The sequence below is a fragment of the Grampus griseus genome (assembly GCF_964374135.1).
Source record: "Grampus griseus genome assembly, chromosome: X".
Classification (NCBI taxonomy): Eukaryota; Metazoa; Chordata; class Mammalia; order Artiodactyla; family Delphinidae; genus Grampus; species Grampus griseus.
The window spans coordinates 60,083,247-60,102,426 of NC_138999.1; the positions used below are offsets into that span (position 1 = coordinate 60,083,247).

The 19,180-nt window shown below is 42.4% G+C and overlaps 2 protein-coding genes across 15 annotated transcripts in view; both read left to right on the plus strand.

Moving 5' to 3' along the window:
- Nucleotides 1-1,382: 1,382 nt before the first annotated feature.
- Nucleotides 1,383-7,864, plus strand: LOC309839619 (rho-related GTP-binding protein RhoG-like; the record flags this gene model as incomplete). The annotated part of the gene is made up of 2 exons (XM_082681463.1): nucleotides 1,383-1,484; nucleotides 5,742-7,864. 2 exons carry the CDS (start codon nucleotides 1,383-1,385, stop codon nucleotides 6,330-6,332), a joined length of 693 nt encoding a protein of 230 aa, XP_082537589.1. The 3' UTR covers nucleotides 6,333-7,864.
- A 4,800-nt stretch (nucleotides 7,865-12,664) lies between these two features.
- Nucleotides 12,665-19,180, plus strand: part of TAF1 (TATA-box binding protein associated factor 1) — a 143,123-nt gene continuing 136,607 nt past the window's right edge. For 11 of the 14 annotated variants that reach the window (XR_014298465.1, XR_014298466.1, XR_014298467.1 and 8 more), the window contains exons 1-5: nucleotides 12,665-12,854; nucleotides 13,872-13,986; nucleotides 14,125-14,241; nucleotides 17,583-17,702; nucleotides 18,817-19,058. Coding sequence is in view for 6 of the 14 variants with exons in the window: in XM_082680717.1 (XP_082536843.1) it covers nucleotides 12,675-12,854; nucleotides 13,872-13,986; nucleotides 14,125-14,241; nucleotides 17,583-17,702; nucleotides 18,817-19,058 (774 nt within the window). In the remaining 8 variants the exon portion in view is untranslated. Of the gene's footprint in view, nucleotides 12,855-13,871; nucleotides 13,987-14,124; nucleotides 14,242-17,582; nucleotides 17,703-18,816; nucleotides 19,059-19,180 lie in introns of those variants that run through there. The other 3 variants (XM_082680718.1, XM_082680720.1, XM_082680721.1) reach the window with 2 other exon arrangements.

Below are 19,180 nucleotides of genomic sequence, written 5' to 3' on the forward strand. Positions count from 1 at the left end.
CAACCAAATTGACCTGGTTGACATTTATAGAACAGTCCACCCAATAGTAGCAAAGTACACATTCTTGTCAAGTGTACATGGAGTATTTACCAGGATAGGCTATATTCTAGGCCACAAAACAAGTCTCAATGAATTTGAAAGGATTCAAGTCACACAAAATATGAATAATGGAATTTAAATTACCTATCAATAACAGAAACATCTCTGGAAAATCCTCAAATACTTGAAAACTAATCCACTTCTAGACAACACATGGGACAAAGAAGAAATCAAAAAAGAAATTAGAACATATTTTGAACTGAATGAAAATGAAACCACACCATATAATTCATGACATTCTGCTGAAACAATAGTTACAGGGTAATTTTTAAGCACTAAACACCTATATCAGAACAGAAGGAAGTCTCAAAACAATAGCTTCAGCTTTCACTTCAGTAAAAAGAAGAGCAAATAAAACTCAAAGAACAAAAATAATGAAGATCAAAGTGGAAATCAGTGAGATAGAAAACAAACAATAGAGAAAAATCAACAAAACCATATTCTTGTACACCAGTGTTCATTGCAGCATTATTCACAATAGTCAAAAGTTGGAAACAATCCAAATGTCCATCAATAGATGAATAGTAGCTAGACAAGTCGAATTCATGGAGACAGAAAGTGGATTAGAGGTTGGTTTTCAGGGGCTGTGGGAAGAGGGGAATGAGCAGCTATTGCTTAGTGGGTACAGAGTTTCTATTCGGGGTGATGAAAAAGTTTCAGAAATAGACAAGGGTGATGGTTCCACAACATTGCGAATGTACTTAACGCCACTGGATTGTACACTTAAAAATGGTTGAAATGGCAAATTTTGTTATATATATTTACTACTATTTTTAAAAATTAATAATGTAATATATCAAAAACTATTGAATTGTACAATTTAAGTGAGTGAATTGTATGGTGTGTGAATTTATATCTCAATAAAGCTGTTAAAAAAAGTGCATACTGTATGATTTCATTTATATAAAACTCTAGAAAATGCAAACTAATATATGGTGACAGCTACCTTAACTCACTACCACATTTTCTTTTATCGCCTCCGTTTTTACTAACACTTTTTCAGTTCCCTGACTGCCTCTTTATGTTAATATTTGTCTTGAGGAGAAAACAGCGGTCCGGGGAGGAGGAAGCGGCCTCACTTTGTCACGGGAAATGTGAAGCTCGGGGACCTCCGAACCGAGGAACTGGGACCCCAGAGATCCTTGATTACCCAAAGGTGTAGTTTAGAAGCCAACGACTTGCAGAGCACGCGGCGGGCGCTAGAACTCCATTTCCCAGGAGGTCGCGGGGCACCGGAGGGAGACTGCGTCCGACGACGGGGGCGGGACTCGGTAGCTGCCCGGATGTGGCGCCGAGCCCGCCGAGCCTGCCCAGCCCAGCGAGAGACGCCTGGGAGGCTCTGCCAGCTGCGGTTCAACAGCGCGGGAGGACGACTAGTTTGCCGGGTAATCCTTATGGAGAACCCCCCCCCCCAGGAGGCCCCCTCATCCGCTCTTTTCTCTTCGAGTCTCCCCATCCCCGGGACGGTTACCTTAGTATATGAGCCACTCCTTGGATGGAAGGGATTTGAGAATGGGATGAGTTGTATGTATAGCGGGGGAGATCGAGCCAGCTCTTCCTATTTGTGAATCCGACGTGAGGCACCTCTCTGTCCCAGGCTCACGAGTCCATCTGAAGTCCCAGAACCAAGGACCCTCGGTGGAAAGGATGTGAGGGAAAGGCCGAGCGGGCTTGCGGTGGCTATCGATGGGTCACTAGAATTGCCTCTCTGGTTAAGTTTCCAAGCGCAGGATAGTCTTCCCTGGCTCCGGGTTGGGGAGTGTTCACATGGCTTCCTTCGCCCTGGGGTGTCTGACTGGACTTGAACCAAAAAGTCAGTCTTCAATGTGAAAAAGCTTCCCGGATTTAGTAGATAACTAAGTTGCAGAAAGTAGTGAATAAAAATGAGGGTCTTCTGCTGAATTGTCTTAGTTTCAGAAAGTTAGAGTGATTTCAAGTGGGTTTGACTTTTGGAAAGGGTGAGACTTGGGGGGAGAATGTGCTAGAAATAGTAATACTCTGAGCTACATTCTTGTCTTTACTGCTACTGGGTCTTTTTTTAAATTTTATTTATTTTTGGCTGCATTGGGTCTTCGTTGCTGCGCACGGGCTTTCTCTAGTTGCGGGAGCGGGGGCTACTCTTCGTTGGGGTGCGCGGGCTTCTCATTGCAGTGGCTTCTCTTGTTGCGGAGCACGGGCTCTAGGCGCCCCGGCTTCAGCAGTTGTGGCACACCGGCTTAGTTGCTCCGCGGCATGTGGGGTCTTCCCGGACCAGAGCTCAAACCCGTGCCCCTGCATTGGCAGGCGGATTCTTAACCACTGCGCCACCAGGGAAGTCCAGTTATGGGGTCTTTTATGTTGTGCCTCTAACCTAGGAGAAAAGTGACTGCTGGGAAATGTACATGTGAAGAAGGATGCTTTGTCAGATGAGAATGGAAGATTTAGAAGAAACTGTAATTCCAAGGTTAAAAGTGAATGCCTTCTGAGGTGTTGGTCTCTGCAGCTCCAGGCCTCTTCCAATTTCCAATCCTAGAGGCATATTTAGTGATCTCTGAGCTGAGGTGATGTCTACTTTACAGTGCTACTATGAAGCTTAAATAAGATATGTGAAAGTATTTTACACAATGCCTGTAACAGGCTCTCAGTTTTTAATTTCCCCTTGTTTCCTCATAGCAACTTATTTTTCTCTGGACCATGCTTTACTGTGTATTATTGTTTACCTTTTTATAGAAGTCCTGCCTTTACCCTAAGACTATAAACTTCTATCATCGTTCTTTATTTTTTAACCCTTCTTTGAGTCTCTCCTAGCAGTGCATTGTGCATAGTAGTGCCTGGGAGAGTGTGTGGATAGTGGTGGTGATGAGGGAAAAGCTGTGGGTGATCTGTAACCGGACAGCATTGTGCTGGATGCTGGAGCTGAACGAAACAAGCTTTTCTCATATGGGTGATAAACAGAATATTTGCCTCTCTCTTGTAACTCCTAGCCTTCTCTCAGAGTTCCCAGCCCTTTAAAAAGTATTATTTTTATTTTTAGTATTTTTAACCATTTTAAAGTGTACAGTACAGTAACTATATGCACATTTTTGTGCAATAGATCTTTAGAATATTTTTATCTTGAAAAACTGAAAGTCTATACCCCTTAAACAACTACCCATTTCCCCCTCCCCCTGCCCCCGGCAACTACCATTCTACTTTCTGTTTCTATGAATTTGACTATTCTAGATACCTCATATAAGTGGAATCATGCAATATTTGGCTTTTTGTGACTGGCTTATTTCACTTAGCATAATGTCTTCAAGGTTCATCCATGTTGTAGTGTATGAAAAGATTTCCTTTTTCTTTTTAAGGCTGAATTATATATATATGCATATATATTTTTCTTCTTTATCCATTGTCCATCGATGGACATTTAGGTTGCTTCCATCTCTTGGCTATTGTGAATAATGATGCAATGAACGTGGGTGTGCGATTATCTCTTTGAGATCCTGTCTTCAATTCTCTTGGATTATATTTTTTAGTCTTATTTTTAAACTTGTTAAATATGGAGAATTTCAAATATACACACAAGCAGAGAAAATCGTATAATGAATATGTGGGCTGAATGAATGAGTCAACTGTACAAAGCAGCCCCCCCCACTTCTGCTGAACCTTCCCTTTCTTTGAGAGTTTGCTATAGGTGAGGATGTTTTGGTTTTGTTCAGACCTGGGATGTTCTAGGTGCATTTCATCATGTAGGCCTGGTATTTATTATATATACCAGGAGTACTGGTAGACGTAAACAAGTAGAAAAGAGTGTAGATGGCTCTTCCTAGTTATAGAGGTGAGGAGCTGAACTTCGGATGCAAAACGGTCTTTGTGCCTAAGAGTTTTGCTCTGGTTCAGCAACCCCCTCAGATGCACTGTTGTCACTTTGAGCAGAGACACCGGATGATACCTAGAGGCGGCTGGAAAGATGAGTTGTACAGGGAGTGATTGCTATCAGAGGCAAAAGAAATTAATCCAAACTGGGAAAGTCAAGGAAGGCTATTCTCAAGGAGTGTGGTGGTGACTTTGCCCTGTTTCCATTGACCTTGTGTGTTTGATCCTCATGCGTATTCCTAGATGGAAAAAGACAGCTATGGTCAGTGAGTCTTCTGGGATGATTGCCTACTAGAGCTGAATCAGGCTCTGGACTTTTAGCTGTGGGACCTGTGCCAAGGAAAGGAAGCCTTCTAGGTGGAACGCCTCACTGGGCAGAGCTGGCTGTGTGAGGAGAGAGCTACCCCTAGCGGGCCTGTGCGAAGCATGCTGAGAAGGCCAACTTTTTTTTACCTTCACCCAAAATGAGCTGTTTTGTTTTGTCTGGTTTTTGTCTATGATATGGACCTAATGTAGACCTTAGCTAATAAGACAGCAGGATGGGGGAATGTGTCTATTCCCCCACATTCCCAAGGTGAGAAACTAATTGATTCTCAAATTTTTTTCCATAATCAAATACATATGATAATGTGTCCCCTTTCCTCCATGTTCGGACACTTGAAGTTAGTGCCGTGAGGATTGGATCTGAAATTAGGGTACTAGTTAAGAAGCTAAAGAAAATGGAGTGCTGTGGAGGCACTGACACAGTAGGGCATTGACAGAATATTAATAAGGGGATACAGACATGGGAGCTCATAGTAAACATGCTCCTTGGAGATCATCTGTGTTGTACCATTAACTCGCAAATACTTGATTCATGAAGAAATGGACGAGAATATAGTGGTGTTATGACCTGTAGTTTTACTCAGATAAGGTCGGAAGGGGTGAGACCCCCTGGTTTGTCTAGCATTGTACTCACATTATAGAACTTTTGCCTTCCCCGGCAGATTAGTAATTTCTGTGAAGTCATAGTAGCTTCTAACACTTAATGAGTACTTCCTATGTGGCAGGCACTAATAAGTACAGCACATGCATTCTTTCATGTAAGCTTCAGGTTAAAAACTTGCCCGAGTTTCACAAAGCTTAGGAAAAGAGAGGACTGGTTTTCGACTCCAGGAGGTCTGACTTCAGAGTCTGGACTCTTAGCCACTTCTCTATATGGCTGAGTCTGACTGGCCTACCTTTCTCTCCAATATTATGATGTCACTTTTTCAGGAACAGAGTGTCCTTTGCTGAGTCTATAGCCACAGACCCAAAGTAAGAGACATGTTTCCTTTCGTTTCAACCTTGGGAACCTTCTTTCTATACCAATTTTTTTGTTTTTTAATTAGTTAACATTTATTTAGCATCTGCTATATTTTAGAACCTTTGATACTGTATATGCAGACCTTATGACGATACTGCAACATAAATAACCTATCTTGTTGGGCTCACAGTCCTTTTTGAGAGTCTGATGACAGCTTTGGATCTTCTTTCCAGAAAAATTTCCTTATGCACATAATATTGCACATAACTGCAGAGGTGGCTTCTAGAATCTACTGAAGCTTATCCTCTAGCAGTCCATGGACTCCATGGTAAGAATTCTTGCCCTCTGCAACCTTTCGCAGCTGACTCTTCCATAGTGTTAAGAGGCCAGGCAAGTGGCGGTGGCGGTGGGGGGGGTCTCACCTCCTTTCTTTCTTCTCAGAGAGAAATGTTTATACGGCTTAGGCTCCCTAAATTAACCAGACGTCTGTGAACATTCTTTCTTTCTCTCTTGTCTGTAGGACTCCAAGGGAAGAATGCAGACGATTAAATGTGTGGTTGTAGGAGATGGGGCTGTAGGTAAGACCTGCCTCCTCATCAGTTACACAACAAACGCCTTTCCCGAGGAGTATATCCCTACTGTCTTTGACAACTATAGTGCCCAGACATCTGTGGACGGCCAGATCGTCAGCCTGAACCTGTGGGACACAGCTGGCCAAGAGGAGTATGACCGACTGCGAACACTCTCCTACCCCCAGACCAATATCTTCGTCATTTGTTTTTCCATTGGCAACCCATCTTCTTATGCCAATGTGAGGCATAAGTGGTACCCAGAGGTCTCCCATCATTGCCCCAATGTACCTGTTTTGCTGGTAGGCACCAAGAGGGACCTGCGAAGTGACATTGAGACAGTGAAGAAGCTGAAGGAACAGAGCCTAGTGCCCACAACTCCTCAGCAAGGCACTTCCCTGGCTAAGCAGGTGGGGGCTGTGAAGTATCTGGAATGTTCAGCCCTGATGCAGGATGGGGTCCATGAGGTATTTTCAGAAGCTGTCCGGGCTGTGCTTTACCCTGCCACAAAGAAGAACAGCAAGAAGTGTGTCCTCTTATAGCTTTTGGGGTGCTGCTTGGGGACTGCACCTAAGGAGAATAAGGGGGAATTCCTTTGACAGCATTTAACAATGCCAGCGTGAGCCACTTATCTCTTCCCCTGGAAACCCTAGACTCCAGGTTATTCAGCTTTTGGAGGAACAAGGAGAGGCTAGTTTGCACTTGGCTGCTTTGAAGTTTGGTCTGAACCTTTTGGAGGAAGTTTGAGAGAGTGAGTGTGTGTGTCTCTCCTGTCGAAGTGGTAAGAGGAGATGCCACCAAGTGCTGTTCTTTTCTGTCCTGGCCAGGCCACGACTAAGCAGAGCAGCCTAGCACTGTTGTTTGTAGGCTTTTGCTTGGCTGTTTAAAATCTAATTTCAGCGTTCCTGGCTGTATTTACCGTTGAGCAAGTGCCTCACAGAAGGACAAGGTTCTCCAAATTTTCAAATCATTGCCTTAAGCTTTCTGATATACTAATTTTTGGAAACCATCTTATGTGTGATTCCTGGGTGTTCCCAATGTTGACATGCTCTTTCCATTCTTGAGAGGAGATATTTTTGCAATAATGGTTAAGCAGCATTTCTAGAGTTCTGTGAGATGGTAATAGATGTTTCTTAAAAGGGTTCTGTGGTCAAATAAGGCAGGAACCAGTGATTTAAATAATGCCGAATAGTTTCTTCTACTGCAGGAAGTTATAACTTTTAATAAGTATGCAATATTTCCCAAACTTATTTCACTGAACTTTTGTTTTTTGGCCCCATGCAACACCTATTAACATCTCTGGGAACACAGTTTCAGAGATGCTGGATTACAAGGGACTGGGAATTCTCATGGCGGAGACTGTGAAAAAAGCATAATGTGGTCCTGTTCTTTGTGCTGCTTCCCTCTTCATTGCCTTTGAGAGGAATGTTTACCAGCCATGGCCTTGTTATTGGTTCCTCTCCCATCCTCAGGAGGTGGGTTTGGCACTTAGTCACGATAGTATATTGGCTGTGGGATCTGATGTTCAGATCTGCTCTTGGATTCTGCTAGCACAATAGGCACGGTGATGTGTAATGAACAGTCCCTCTGAAGAGCTGTGTCTCTGAGGCTTCTGTGTGGCTCTTTTTTCTCTCATCATCCTTCCGCTTGAAGGAAAGACCACTGAAGATTAACCCCCTAAATAAAACCAATGAAACGACCAACGAAATAAAATGTCCTGCCAGTCACTGTCAGGGGGTTCTGTGATTCCCTCTGATACTTCTCTTCTGCTGTCATTCCTCTGAGTCACTATAAAGACTACCTTGCTCTCTTCCTGTGCCTCCCGCCTCTGTATATCTCCCTGTGTGTTTGTTCAGCCCTGTGTGCCTTTTGAGGTTGCTCCAAGAGAGCTGGGGTACGTTGGGTTTCCAGGCCGCAGGGCTGTCGTCGCCCTTGTGATGGTGTTGCTGGAGTTGCTCAGCCTGCTCTCGGGGTGGAAGGAGTCAGATTCCATATCCCAGCGGGCCTGCTGCTCCTTCTCCCTAGTTGTATTTTTGACCTTCTTCATTTGATATGGAAGGAAACCTTAACTTCTCTACCTGGCAAATAGTGGTTGACAACTCCACCGTGCACATATCCTCTCACCCTGCCAGAACAGCATGGGATTTTTGAGAGTTTGGGAAATGGAGCTAAAAGGAACACATACCTCCCCTTGGGGTGGGTGGAGTGCCTGAGCTTCGCTCTGTGATCATCTTGCTGTTGCTCTTTGACGGGATATGATCAGAGTAACCTCAGGCTAACTGAACCTCCTGAATAGGGTTGCCAGATAAAATACCATAATTGTTTAGTATAAGTGTGTTCCGTGCAATATTTGGGACACACTTACACTAAAAAATTATTTGCTGTTTATCTGAAATTCAAATTTAATGGGGCATCCTGTATTTTTATTTGCTAAATCTGGCAACCCTACTCTTGGAGAACCTGGAAACTGGAGGTCAAATATCAAGTATTGATAGAAGATAAAAGGTTATGTAGGGACTTCCCTGGTGGTCCAGTGGGTAAGACTCTGCGCTGACGATGCAGGGGGCCCAGGTTTGGTCCCTGGTCGGGGAACTAGATCCCGCCTGCCGCAACTAAGAAGTCCGCCTGCCTCAACTAAGACCTGGTGCAGCCAAAATAAATAAATAAATAAATATTTTCTAAAAATGGTTATGTAAATTCTCTATTCTTCCTCCTTTTCTTCTGGTTGCCTTTTCCCTCACGGTGGACTAGTGTTTTGTTTTCTTTTTCCTTCATGACTGTACCCTCCACTTCACATAGTACTTCACTGGTGTATATTTCTACACTGCTGATTGTCTAAAGCTGTGGAGGATCCAGGATGAATACTGTTGTCCAGCGCTTGCCTTTTATCTCAGGTCCAATGTATTGTATCTGTTTTCCAGTGTGTGACTCAGGGCCTCCTGGGGGTGGCAGGGATTATGTATGAGAAGTGAGTCAACTGGAAGAGGGTGAGGGTGGACCTCCTCAACTAAGGCCCAGTAGCACTTTGGAAAGTGGGGCTGCTGTTACAGTAACGTGGCCACCGTATAAGTCAACTGGCTTCTGGGCACTGTGCCCACTGCCCTTGGGTAGAGTCACTGGGTTTTCCCAAAGGCAGCCAAATGAAAGTGTATTCCAGTCTCAGGATGTTCTGATTGATGCCACCTTGGGTGCTCACGGGACTTCACGGTTCAAAGGGGTTAGAAACATGGCTGTCACCTGGGTCTCTGGGAACTTTCTAATTAGCTACTGAAATCTTTTAAGTTGGCTTTTAATTTAATAGTGCCTCCTGCTCTCCCTTTGCCTGGCAAATTCCCAAATGTAAGCCTGGGTTTGGTTTGGGCAAATTTGTGTCCTCTAATAAATGGAGGTGTGATCCACAAGTCTGAGAGAGTGGTTTTGTATTGGTCTGATTTAGTAGTCTTAAGCATACACTGACATCTTGGTTTTTATACTTGAAAGGAATTTGTATGAAGACTAACATGCTAATATCACTTTTAAATTATTCATAAGGAATGGTAATAAACTTTTCTGATTTTACTGGGTCCATCGTTTTCTAAAAATCAAAGCAATTCCTCCCCACCACCCCTTTGCTTTGAGTGGTTTCTAAATGCTTTTCAGCTTGCAAAGGATGAAATAACTATAATTGTCATATTGCACATGGCACCTATGTGTAGCTGTGCTTATTTCTCTACATCAGATAATCAGGGTAAGGAACTGTCTGCCCTGCTAACATTGATTGTCTAGTTCCTGCCCACCCCCTACCTATTCATCCCCAGGATTTAGCTTCATTTCCTGGTTTTCAATAATGACAGACCAGTTAGTTCCCTGTTGGTGATTTTCCTCACTTATTACACTACATTCAGTAAACAATTATCAAGCTCCTACTGTGTTACAGGCTTGACTGTGCTAGGGGCTGGGTTGTGAAGATAAGATATATCATTTAATATTTTTTGCCTCTTCCAGTTATCTCAGAAAAATCTTCCCGTTTGTTATAAAAATGAACTAGGGAATTCCCTGGTGGTCCAGTGGTTAGGACTCTGTGCCTTCACTGCTGAGGGAGTGGGTTCGATCTCCTCCCCCCCAAAAAAAACAAAGAACCCCCCCAATCCTGGCTGGCAACTGTAAATAGCGCTGGTGAGTAAAGAAGTGCAAAACCATGTTTTGTGTTTTTTTAAAAACAGCTTTATTGAGGTATAATTTACATACTGTACAATTCACCTATTTCAAGTGTACAATTTAATGATTTTTAGTAAATTTACCGAGTCATGCAACCATCACCAAAATTAAGTTTGAGAACACTTCCATCACCCCAAAGAGATCCCTCATGCGGTTAATCCCCGTTCCCACCCCCAGCCCTAGGCAACCACTAATCTTTGTCTTTTCTGAACATTTCATATAAACGGAATCAAACAATACATGGGTATATAACGAAAAAGAAGAGATAAGAACATACTCATTTGCATATATATTCAAAAAGAAAAAGGAAATACAAATAGCGAATCATGCTGTACATCTGAAACTAATGTTAATGTCAATTACGCCTCAATTGAAAAAATAATAAACGAAGGATAAACCAGAAATTAATGAAAATGGTTACAGGGAGTGGGTGACAATGGGGCAGAGAGCGTAGGCATGGGAGCAAGACTTCTCTGGAAATAGCTTTTTAAATAGTTTTGACTTTGAACCATGTAAAAGTTTACATTTTTTAAAAATAAAAATTTTATAAAATTTTTATCCTTTTTATTAAAAAGGACAATAAAAGCAAATCCTAAAGTTGAATACAAACGGAAACAACTCCACAGAGGAAAAAAAAAGATTCATGTAATTTTTAATAGGATATAGTCTAAGGACAGAAAACTGCGAAGAACTTCTGAACTTTACTTAGGTTAATTGTTGGTAGTGGTATTGGTCTTGTAATTCTGAAAAGAGTAATATATTGGTGTTAGGAACCAGAGTTTTCATTGTAAGAGAAGCAAGATACAAATATGAAATGGGGAACGGCGAGGGAGAACCCTGTGGTATTAGATTTGAATCGAAGGTATTAGTATAAACTCATTAATTTAAAATTTTTTCTCTCTCTCCACTGAAAGGGCCTACAAGCAATGATGACCCAGTTTTGTTTTTAAAAAACAATATTTATTTGGCTGTGGCGGGTCTCAGTTGCGGCACGCGGGATCTTTAGCTGCAGCACGCGAACTCTTAGTTGCTGCATGTGGATCGAGCCTGGGCCCCCTGCATTGGGAGGGCGGAGTCTTAGCCGCTGGACCACCAGGGAATTCCCGATGCCCCAGTTTCTAAACACCATTCCCCACTAAAAGGAACCAGGGCTCCTTGGAGAAATGGCTTATATCAGATCCAGGACAGGGAATGCACAGAGTGAGCCTGGAACATCTTGTGCCAAAAAGCAAGGAAGTGCTCAAAGACTAATTGGGGTCATGTCAAAAGGACACAGGAGCCAGAGTGAAGTGGTAACCATTGGACAAATTTGTAACAGTTTGAGGATCAAAAAGGATAATGATGGTGTTAGATTGTAACACATTAAAATAAAAATACAAGAAAGGAGATAAGAAAAAGGAAAGTTCTTTACTGAATAAGTCCAGTTAATAAATGTAGAAGGAATTAAGAATTAGAAAAATCACCCTTTTGCACTCTTCCAATATAATTGATTCAGGCAAGGATCATCGACGGATGCTAAAACCTTTGGGTGCAAGGGGATAGGGAACAGAATATTCACAGAATTTCAAAGTACCACCCCATAGGTTATTTACTAATACAAAAGGAAAAATGTGTCATTGCGACGGAGAGATCTGGTGGACACCTTTTTGAAGTGATGAAATTTAGTATCACCAACATTGGGACAACCTGACATTGTGCCTTCTGATGACCGGTAAGATATTTAACCGGAATCACTTTGAAGAAAAGATTAGACGAATTCAGCATATAGAATATTTTCAAGACAACTTCCCTTCCCTTCAAGACAACTTCCAAATACGTACGGTCATGCAACACAAAGAAAAAAGCTGGTCGATTCTGGATTGAGAGACTAAAGGGAGATAAACAAATACAATGCATGAACCTTGAGTGGATCCCGGATTGAAATGTAAAATGCTCCAATTAGGACAATTTTGGAAATTTAAATACGGACTGTATGTTAAATGATATTGAATTAATGTTAAGTTTTAAATATGTGCTAATGGTATTGTGGTTGTGTAGAAAAAAGTATTTTTAGGGGTGAAGAATCACGATATCCGTAACCCACTTTTAAATGGTTCAGGAAAACAAACCTAGCAAAATGTTAAAACTGTGAATCTAGGTTAAGGTTCGCCTGTTCGTTTTACTTATCTTTTAGTTTCACGTTTCCCGAAAAAAACAGGAGGGGAGAAAGTCCATTTCTAAGGGTAAATTTTAATTCAAAACAACTAACTGCAAAGGTACCTTTGGCACACTGCCAGTTTCTCTTTGGAACGAAACAGTACAAGAGGAGACAACACAGACGAGAAAAACCGGTTCTAATCTTTACTTCCATGTCCTGTGGCGTGGTTACCTGCGGTTACCAGTACGTAGATCACGTGACCTAGGAAGCACTCTCCCCCCAGTGCACTGAGACAGCTCCTGCTTAGATAAGTGGAAGGGGGCGGGAGCGAACGTTTTCTCTGACTAACCGCTTTTCACAGATCCAGCCTCCTGATCGCATATAATCCAATCAAAAGCCTCTAGTAATGTAGTGACACCAATTCTCCTTTCTCGTAGGACTGGCGGCCTTTCCGGTTCTGTTTTTCTTTATTCCGCATCCGGTAGGGGCTGGTAGGGTCACTGAACTCTGTGAGTCACTTCTGGTCGACATGACAGTTTATTTCCGGACTATGGGACGAGGCTGGGGTTTCCTCTTCCCCGTAGCGGCTGCCCGCATCGACGCCGCCATCATGTCAGACACGGACAGCGATGAAGATTCCGCTGGAGGCGGCCCATTTTCTTTAGCCGGTTTCCTTTTCGGCAACATTAATGGAGCCGGGCAGCTGGAGGGGGAAAGCGTCTTGGATGATGTGAGGGGATGGGCGTGGGGATAGGGCTGGGGGTGGATCGGCTAAGGAAAAGGTGGAGTGAGGAGAGTTGAGTGGTCTTAGGAACTGGAAAAAGAGGGCGATGCGGCCCTCCCCCAGTGAGAGGGCGCCCTTAACGTACGCGAAGAGGACCAGAGAAGCGGTTGCCATGCTAGCAAAGATTGTGCAGTAACGGAGAGCGAGGGGGCTCAGTTTGGGCGAGGGTGGAGACGAGAGGAGAACAGTAGGCAAGCTCTGGGACGTCAGCGGCGCTGATATGGGTGGCTTTGGAGCTAGTTAGATGGAGAAATAGCAGCTTAACCTAGTGAGAGTGCTTTCAAACCTTTGCTACGAGAACTTTGGAGATTCTTGAAACTGCGTTTGTGCCATCGCTGGCTAGAGGAGGATCTAGAGCGAGAGGACAGGACCTGCACCAAATCACGTGGTTCAGGTCCCAGTTCTTAGAACAGCCAGTGTTCGAACTATCCAGGGCAGACCCCTTCTGGTCCCAGTGCACTTCTTACATAGTTTTCCCATCGTTCACTGACATTCATGAAATAGTTTCTTGCGCCTGACACTCACCTAGTTTCATTTAAGTTCGTCTCCCCAAGGAGAAAATACCAATATTCCTCATTCCCTGCAACACACAATAAAGACAGCAGTAAAGTTCTTGCCTTGCTTTCTCTGATCGGAATGACCTCAGTTTCCTTAGCCTTTATTCAGGCAACTGCTGTTCCACTTATTTAGTCTTGGTGGGTGTTCCTTGAATAATCTTTCCTTACATTAGTTTAAAGGATGGTGATGAAATTGGACATGATGTGTTAATAAAGATCTGATCAATGTGGAGTTTAGTGGAAGATGTACTTTACAGTTCTCAGATGTGATGCTGCTTTTAGCACGCTGCCGAGTCGTTTTTCAGATGGATTTATAGCTTTGTCGTGGATCTGGGAAATAAGCCTTGTGGTGTGGGAAACTTAGGGTTAGATATTGTCTTTGATTCTGGTGCTGTCCCTTTTTTAGGAGTGTAAGAAGCGCTTGGCAGGCTTGGGGGCTTTGGGTCTGGGCAGCCTGATCACTGAACTCACAGCAAATGAAGAATTGATCGGGACTGACGGTGCCCTGGTAAATGATGAAGGTGAAGTCTGGGTCATGGGGAGTAAGGTGGGGGAGGAGGCTAGCCACTTACTGTACATGTACTTTTCAGTGGGAATTATCTAAGGGAGCGAAAGTTTCTTGCTCTTTGTTTAGATCTACCTCCCCTTTTTATTTATAGGATGGATCAGGAGTACAGAAGATGCTGTGGACTATTCAGACATTAATGAGGTAGCAGAAGATGAAAGCCGAAGATACCAGCAAACAATGGGGACCTTGCAGCCCCTTTGCCATGCAGGTGATTCTTTGGTGCCATCAGTTAAGAGCACTCCAGTACATTTTCTTGCTGTGTAGTCCAGTTTGTTTCTATCCAAGCTTTCTGTCGTTGTTTCTGCTCTTTATGTCTTTGCTTCTCTCCCTTTGTCAGCTCAGTTCCAAGTAGCTGCTGTCCTCTTTTGTGTTCTGGGGCAGCGTTACTATACTCAGGCTTTTATTCCTCATACTGGTTAGTCCCAAATTCTTGGTGAATGCCAAATAAGGATGATAATTCTTTTCTCCTTATCATCTGGTATTTGAGTACCTATGGGGTTCACAGTACTGTTTTAGATGCTATTTAAACTCAGTCTTTGTCCTCAAGGAATTGGTAGTTGAAGAAAGATTAAGTATGCTATGTTGTATATAAACAAGCACATGTATTTATCGGCTCAGCTTCTGTTAATCACTCACTACCTGTATGCCGACACAGTGCGCTTAATGCTTGCTCACAACATGGGTTTTCCTCCTAGTATAAGGTGCTACATTATAGAATCTAAATGTCAGAGTTTGAAGGGGTTTTAGTGATTATTTATTCTTAACCTCATCATAGATATGGAAACCTGGAACTTCAGAAAACTTTAATAAAATGTGGAACTTTATCAAAATTTCTGTAGTTACTAGTGGCAGACCTTGACTAATTCAGCATTTCAGTTTATTAGGCATTGAGCACCCGTTATGTGTTATAAACTGTGATAGTAAAGTACAAAGATAATAAAATCCATTTTCTGATTTTTGAGTAGCTCGGCTTTGTGGTCTGGAACCTAGACTTGCTGATCCTAGTTCATTCTTTCCACTGCCCTGTACTACCTTTCACTGTTTGGGACTTTCGTATGAAGTTGTTCACTGTTTATTCATTATCCACCTCTTTGAATTAGATTTCAGGCTGCTGAGAAGTATAGATAAAACCTTGGTAAAGAGCTGAACTTAGTTTCTTCAGAGCCAGTTAATATATTTGGGTGCTTCTTATATAAAGAGAATTAACTGCACCACATACACAAGAAGTAACCTAGAAAAATAGAAGGTACAGGCCTTACTTTCAGGGATATTGTTATCATTTGGGGAAGGTGAGATAAATGACTGCAAAACATAATTATTCATAATAAGAAGACATAAACCAGTTGCCAGCTCATATTTCTGTATAGAGTGTTATACTTAATTTTGAAGGGCTGCCAGACTAGCTAAGTCAAATAGCATAACTATTTGTTTGAGCACCCTGACTTAGGCTGAGGGGGAGGTGGTAGCAGATCTGATTTTTCAGGGCATGTTATAGTTTTCAGTTTTGGATTTGTTGTCTTGGCTAGGGATGGTAAGGAAGAGGATAGGTGGGGGGTTCTTAGTTGGGTTGTGTGAGCTGGCCTCCTGGAAAAGGAGGATGCTGTATTTGATAGAGTCTCAGTACTGTGGGAAGCTCATTTCCAAGTTCTCTTGTCCTCTGAGGGTACCTTCATCTATGCCCTTAGCTTCCTCCTTCCCTGGCATTGGCCCTTTCACATGGCTTGATTGATAAGGGTGTTTCTTTGGAATAATTAGAAGTAGATGGAGGTCATTAGAAGAGGCTTCATGGAGGTGAATTTTGAGCAAAATTTTGAAAGATAAGGTTTGATGAAGAGGTCGCAGCAGGGCATTGTGGTTTGGAAACATGGCTTGCATAAAGGTTGGGAGATAGGAATAAGCAAGTAGTGTGGGGGGAATTGGCCAGCAAGTTTTCTTGGAAGGAGTGGAAAACATACACCAAATAGTAAGAACCAACCATAGAGCAATTTGACAGCACCTTTATGTACGCATTACTTGGGGTTTGCTGCCATAAAGGATTGTAAACTGATATAGATTGTTGAGTAAGAAGCAGGATGGTATAATGAAAAGAAGATGGACTTTGGAGTCAGAATGTCATAGGTTCAAGTCCCAACTCCATATTTAGTTTGACCCTGGGAAAGTTGCTCAGTCTCTGAGGCTTGGATTTCTCATTTGTAGTAATCCGTCAGTTTTCTTTCTGCAATAAGTGTATTAATACCTACCTCATTAATAGGACTTTGGTGGGAATTCAAGTTCATTATCACATGGTATGAAAGCACCTACATAGAACAGTGTCGTGGTGGATGCTCTATAAATGTTAGTTGTCTTTCCTTCCTAAATGAAAATGAAAAGTGATGCTTGTTGCTTTGGGGTTTTGATTAGAAAAAGGGTGAAGGGGCAGACTAACTTGGAGACAGTTCTTGTGGGCTAGATGTAAAGTTATCAAAAGTTATCAAGGTCTGGAATAGGGTGACAGTTGTGGAAAATGATAGGCAGTGTCAGACTTGAGAGTTGCTGATAAAACATCGGTAGAACTTGGTGAGTGAGCAAGCGTGTTGGAAAGACACTGTTGTTAAACCAGGCTTGAATTCTGACTTTTGTCACTTAAAACTGTATGGCCCTAAGTCACTTCGCTTCTGTATCTCAGAATAATTCCTACTTTGTAGCATTATTGGGAGGATTATAGATAAAATAGCTAAAAGTACATGGCACATAATGGGAGCTCAGTGAATAGAAGTTGCTATAATGACTACTATTAATGATTGATTGGAAAAGGTGTGTTGGGGGTAAGAGATTGATGAAGGAGACAGGAGGCTAAAATCATAAGCTGGGAAAATGAGGATGGAGGTGGTATTGATAGTAACAAAAGGGAATTTAAAAGAGTTGAAGGATATTTCAGTGTGATACAGAATGCGGTTGTTGAATATATGAATGGAAAAGCTCTTCAGGCAGCAGAACATGCAGTGCAATTGTAGAGGGGCTAAGTCAGGGCAAGACTGAACAGATTTGAGTTTAGTCTGGATAAAGGTGATTCTGTAGAAAGGGAATGGAGAGTGTATAGAGGAATAAAAGCAGAGTGTTCAGGACTAAGTATTGAGTGATGCCATTGGTTAAAGGGTAGTGAAAAGAATAACAGACTATAGAAGGTAGACAGAAAAAAATGTGTCAAAGACTTGGGAGGTGAGAAAAAAGTCCAGTCTTCAGCTGACAGAGGAAAGAAGAATGTTCAATTCCGTTATGAGATTGAGTAGCATGAAAATAAAGGAACAGGGTTTGACCAGGAGAAGGAGCAAAGGTTTTAAACAGTTCTTGGGAGCTTCCTAAATTCCTGTGTGAGATATACATGGTGTTCATAGCACTTGGCAATATGGTGCCATCTCTTTCTGAAAGCAGAAACTGCATCTCTTGTGTGTTGTCAAGGCATCTGCCTAGTTCTTCATGTGGTGCTTTAAATTCTTGAACGACAAGGGAGCTCAAGGCTGTTGTGTGACATTCTGGATATTGAGGAGATCACTTTCTTGGTTTTATTAGATTATGATGAGGATGACTATGATGCTGATTGTGAAGACATTGATTGCAAGTTGATGCCTCCTCCACCTCCACCCCCAGGACCAATGAAGAAGGATAAGGACCAGGATGCTATTACTGGTGGTAAGTAGAGACTGTCTATTTTTGTCTGAGGAGCAAGTTCCATTCCTGGTCCAAATTTTTGGCATGCTCATAGTGGGCTATTAAAATTAAGCTGCTAGGAAAGGACACAACTTCTAGAAGTGATTCATACAATTTTCAAATTTCAGTATTAAAGGGAAATTTTACTTTTAAAACATTTGGCAACAGTATTTTAATATGCACTCAAGAAAAAGTAGTTTAGGTCAGTGTGGTTCTCAAATCTGGCTGCCCATCAGAATCACCTCGAGTCTTTTAAAAAAATACAGATTTCTGACTGTCACCCTTGGAGAATCTGATTCAGAAGATCTGAGGTAGAGCTCAGGGATTTCAGAGAATTCCCCCAAGCAGTTTCTGATGCAACTGATCTGTACTGGTATTTGGAATCTACCTGTTTAGATGACTCTCTTTAAAAGAAATGATTAAATAGGAAGGCACCTAGAATGTGTATAAATCATTTAGAGCCACCTGTCAGAGTCAGAGATTTCAAAGGCAGGGTCTTTAATGATCGTCTCACCTATTCCTATGTCTGCAACAGCAGTAAGTAACCCTGTTCTAGGCTAGAAGATTGGGGAAGAGCAGTATCTTTGATCTCCTGTATTTTGAGGCTTACGTCAACCTAAGTGTCTCCTATTAGAGTTTTAAGCCATTTCCTTTTTAGTCTGCAGGCTAAGTAGCATTTGTGGCATAGATCTTATTTTATGCTAAATAATTTCATTGTTACCCTGTGGGCTTAAAAAAATCTCTCCAGTTTATGGGTCCCTGAATCGGACATAAGGCCTGACTGGTATAAAAGTGTTATGTAATTTTTCTATTGGTCACATTTCTTTAACCTAATATACTTACAGAAAGTAGTAAATGTAGTAATAGTGTTTGTTTTCTCTCATCACAACCCCAGGGTACCAGGTACAAGGTGAGTTGGGGATGGTGGGAGATAATGAGTTGGAATGAGTTTTCTGGGTTGCCTACTAGTAATCTGGGTGCTTGGAACTGTATCCCCTGCCATTGAGCCATGCTTAAGCCTAGAGTGGGTGTTGGCTGAATTTGAGGAAATATGCTCACAGTTACATGCCAAAGGGGTTTCTCTTCCTTGTTGCAGTGTCTGAGGATGGAGAAGGCATCATCTTGCCCTCCATCATTGCCCCTTCCTCTTTGGCCTCAGAGAAAGTGGACTTCAGTAGTTCCTCTGACTCAGAATCTGAGATGGGACCTCAGGAAGCAACACAGGCAGAATCTGAGGATGGAAAGCTGACCCTACCATTGGCTGGGATTATGCAGCATGATGCCACCAAGCTGTTGCCGAGTGTCACAGAACTTTTCCCAGAATTTCGTCCTGGGAAGGTACTTTCTATGGAGAATGTCCACATTGCAAACCACTGCCCTCTTGTAGATACTGAGTTGTGTTGTTAAGATATTGAATATGGAATGGGTAGAATCTAAAGGTTTCCTTTTTTTAAGTTTTG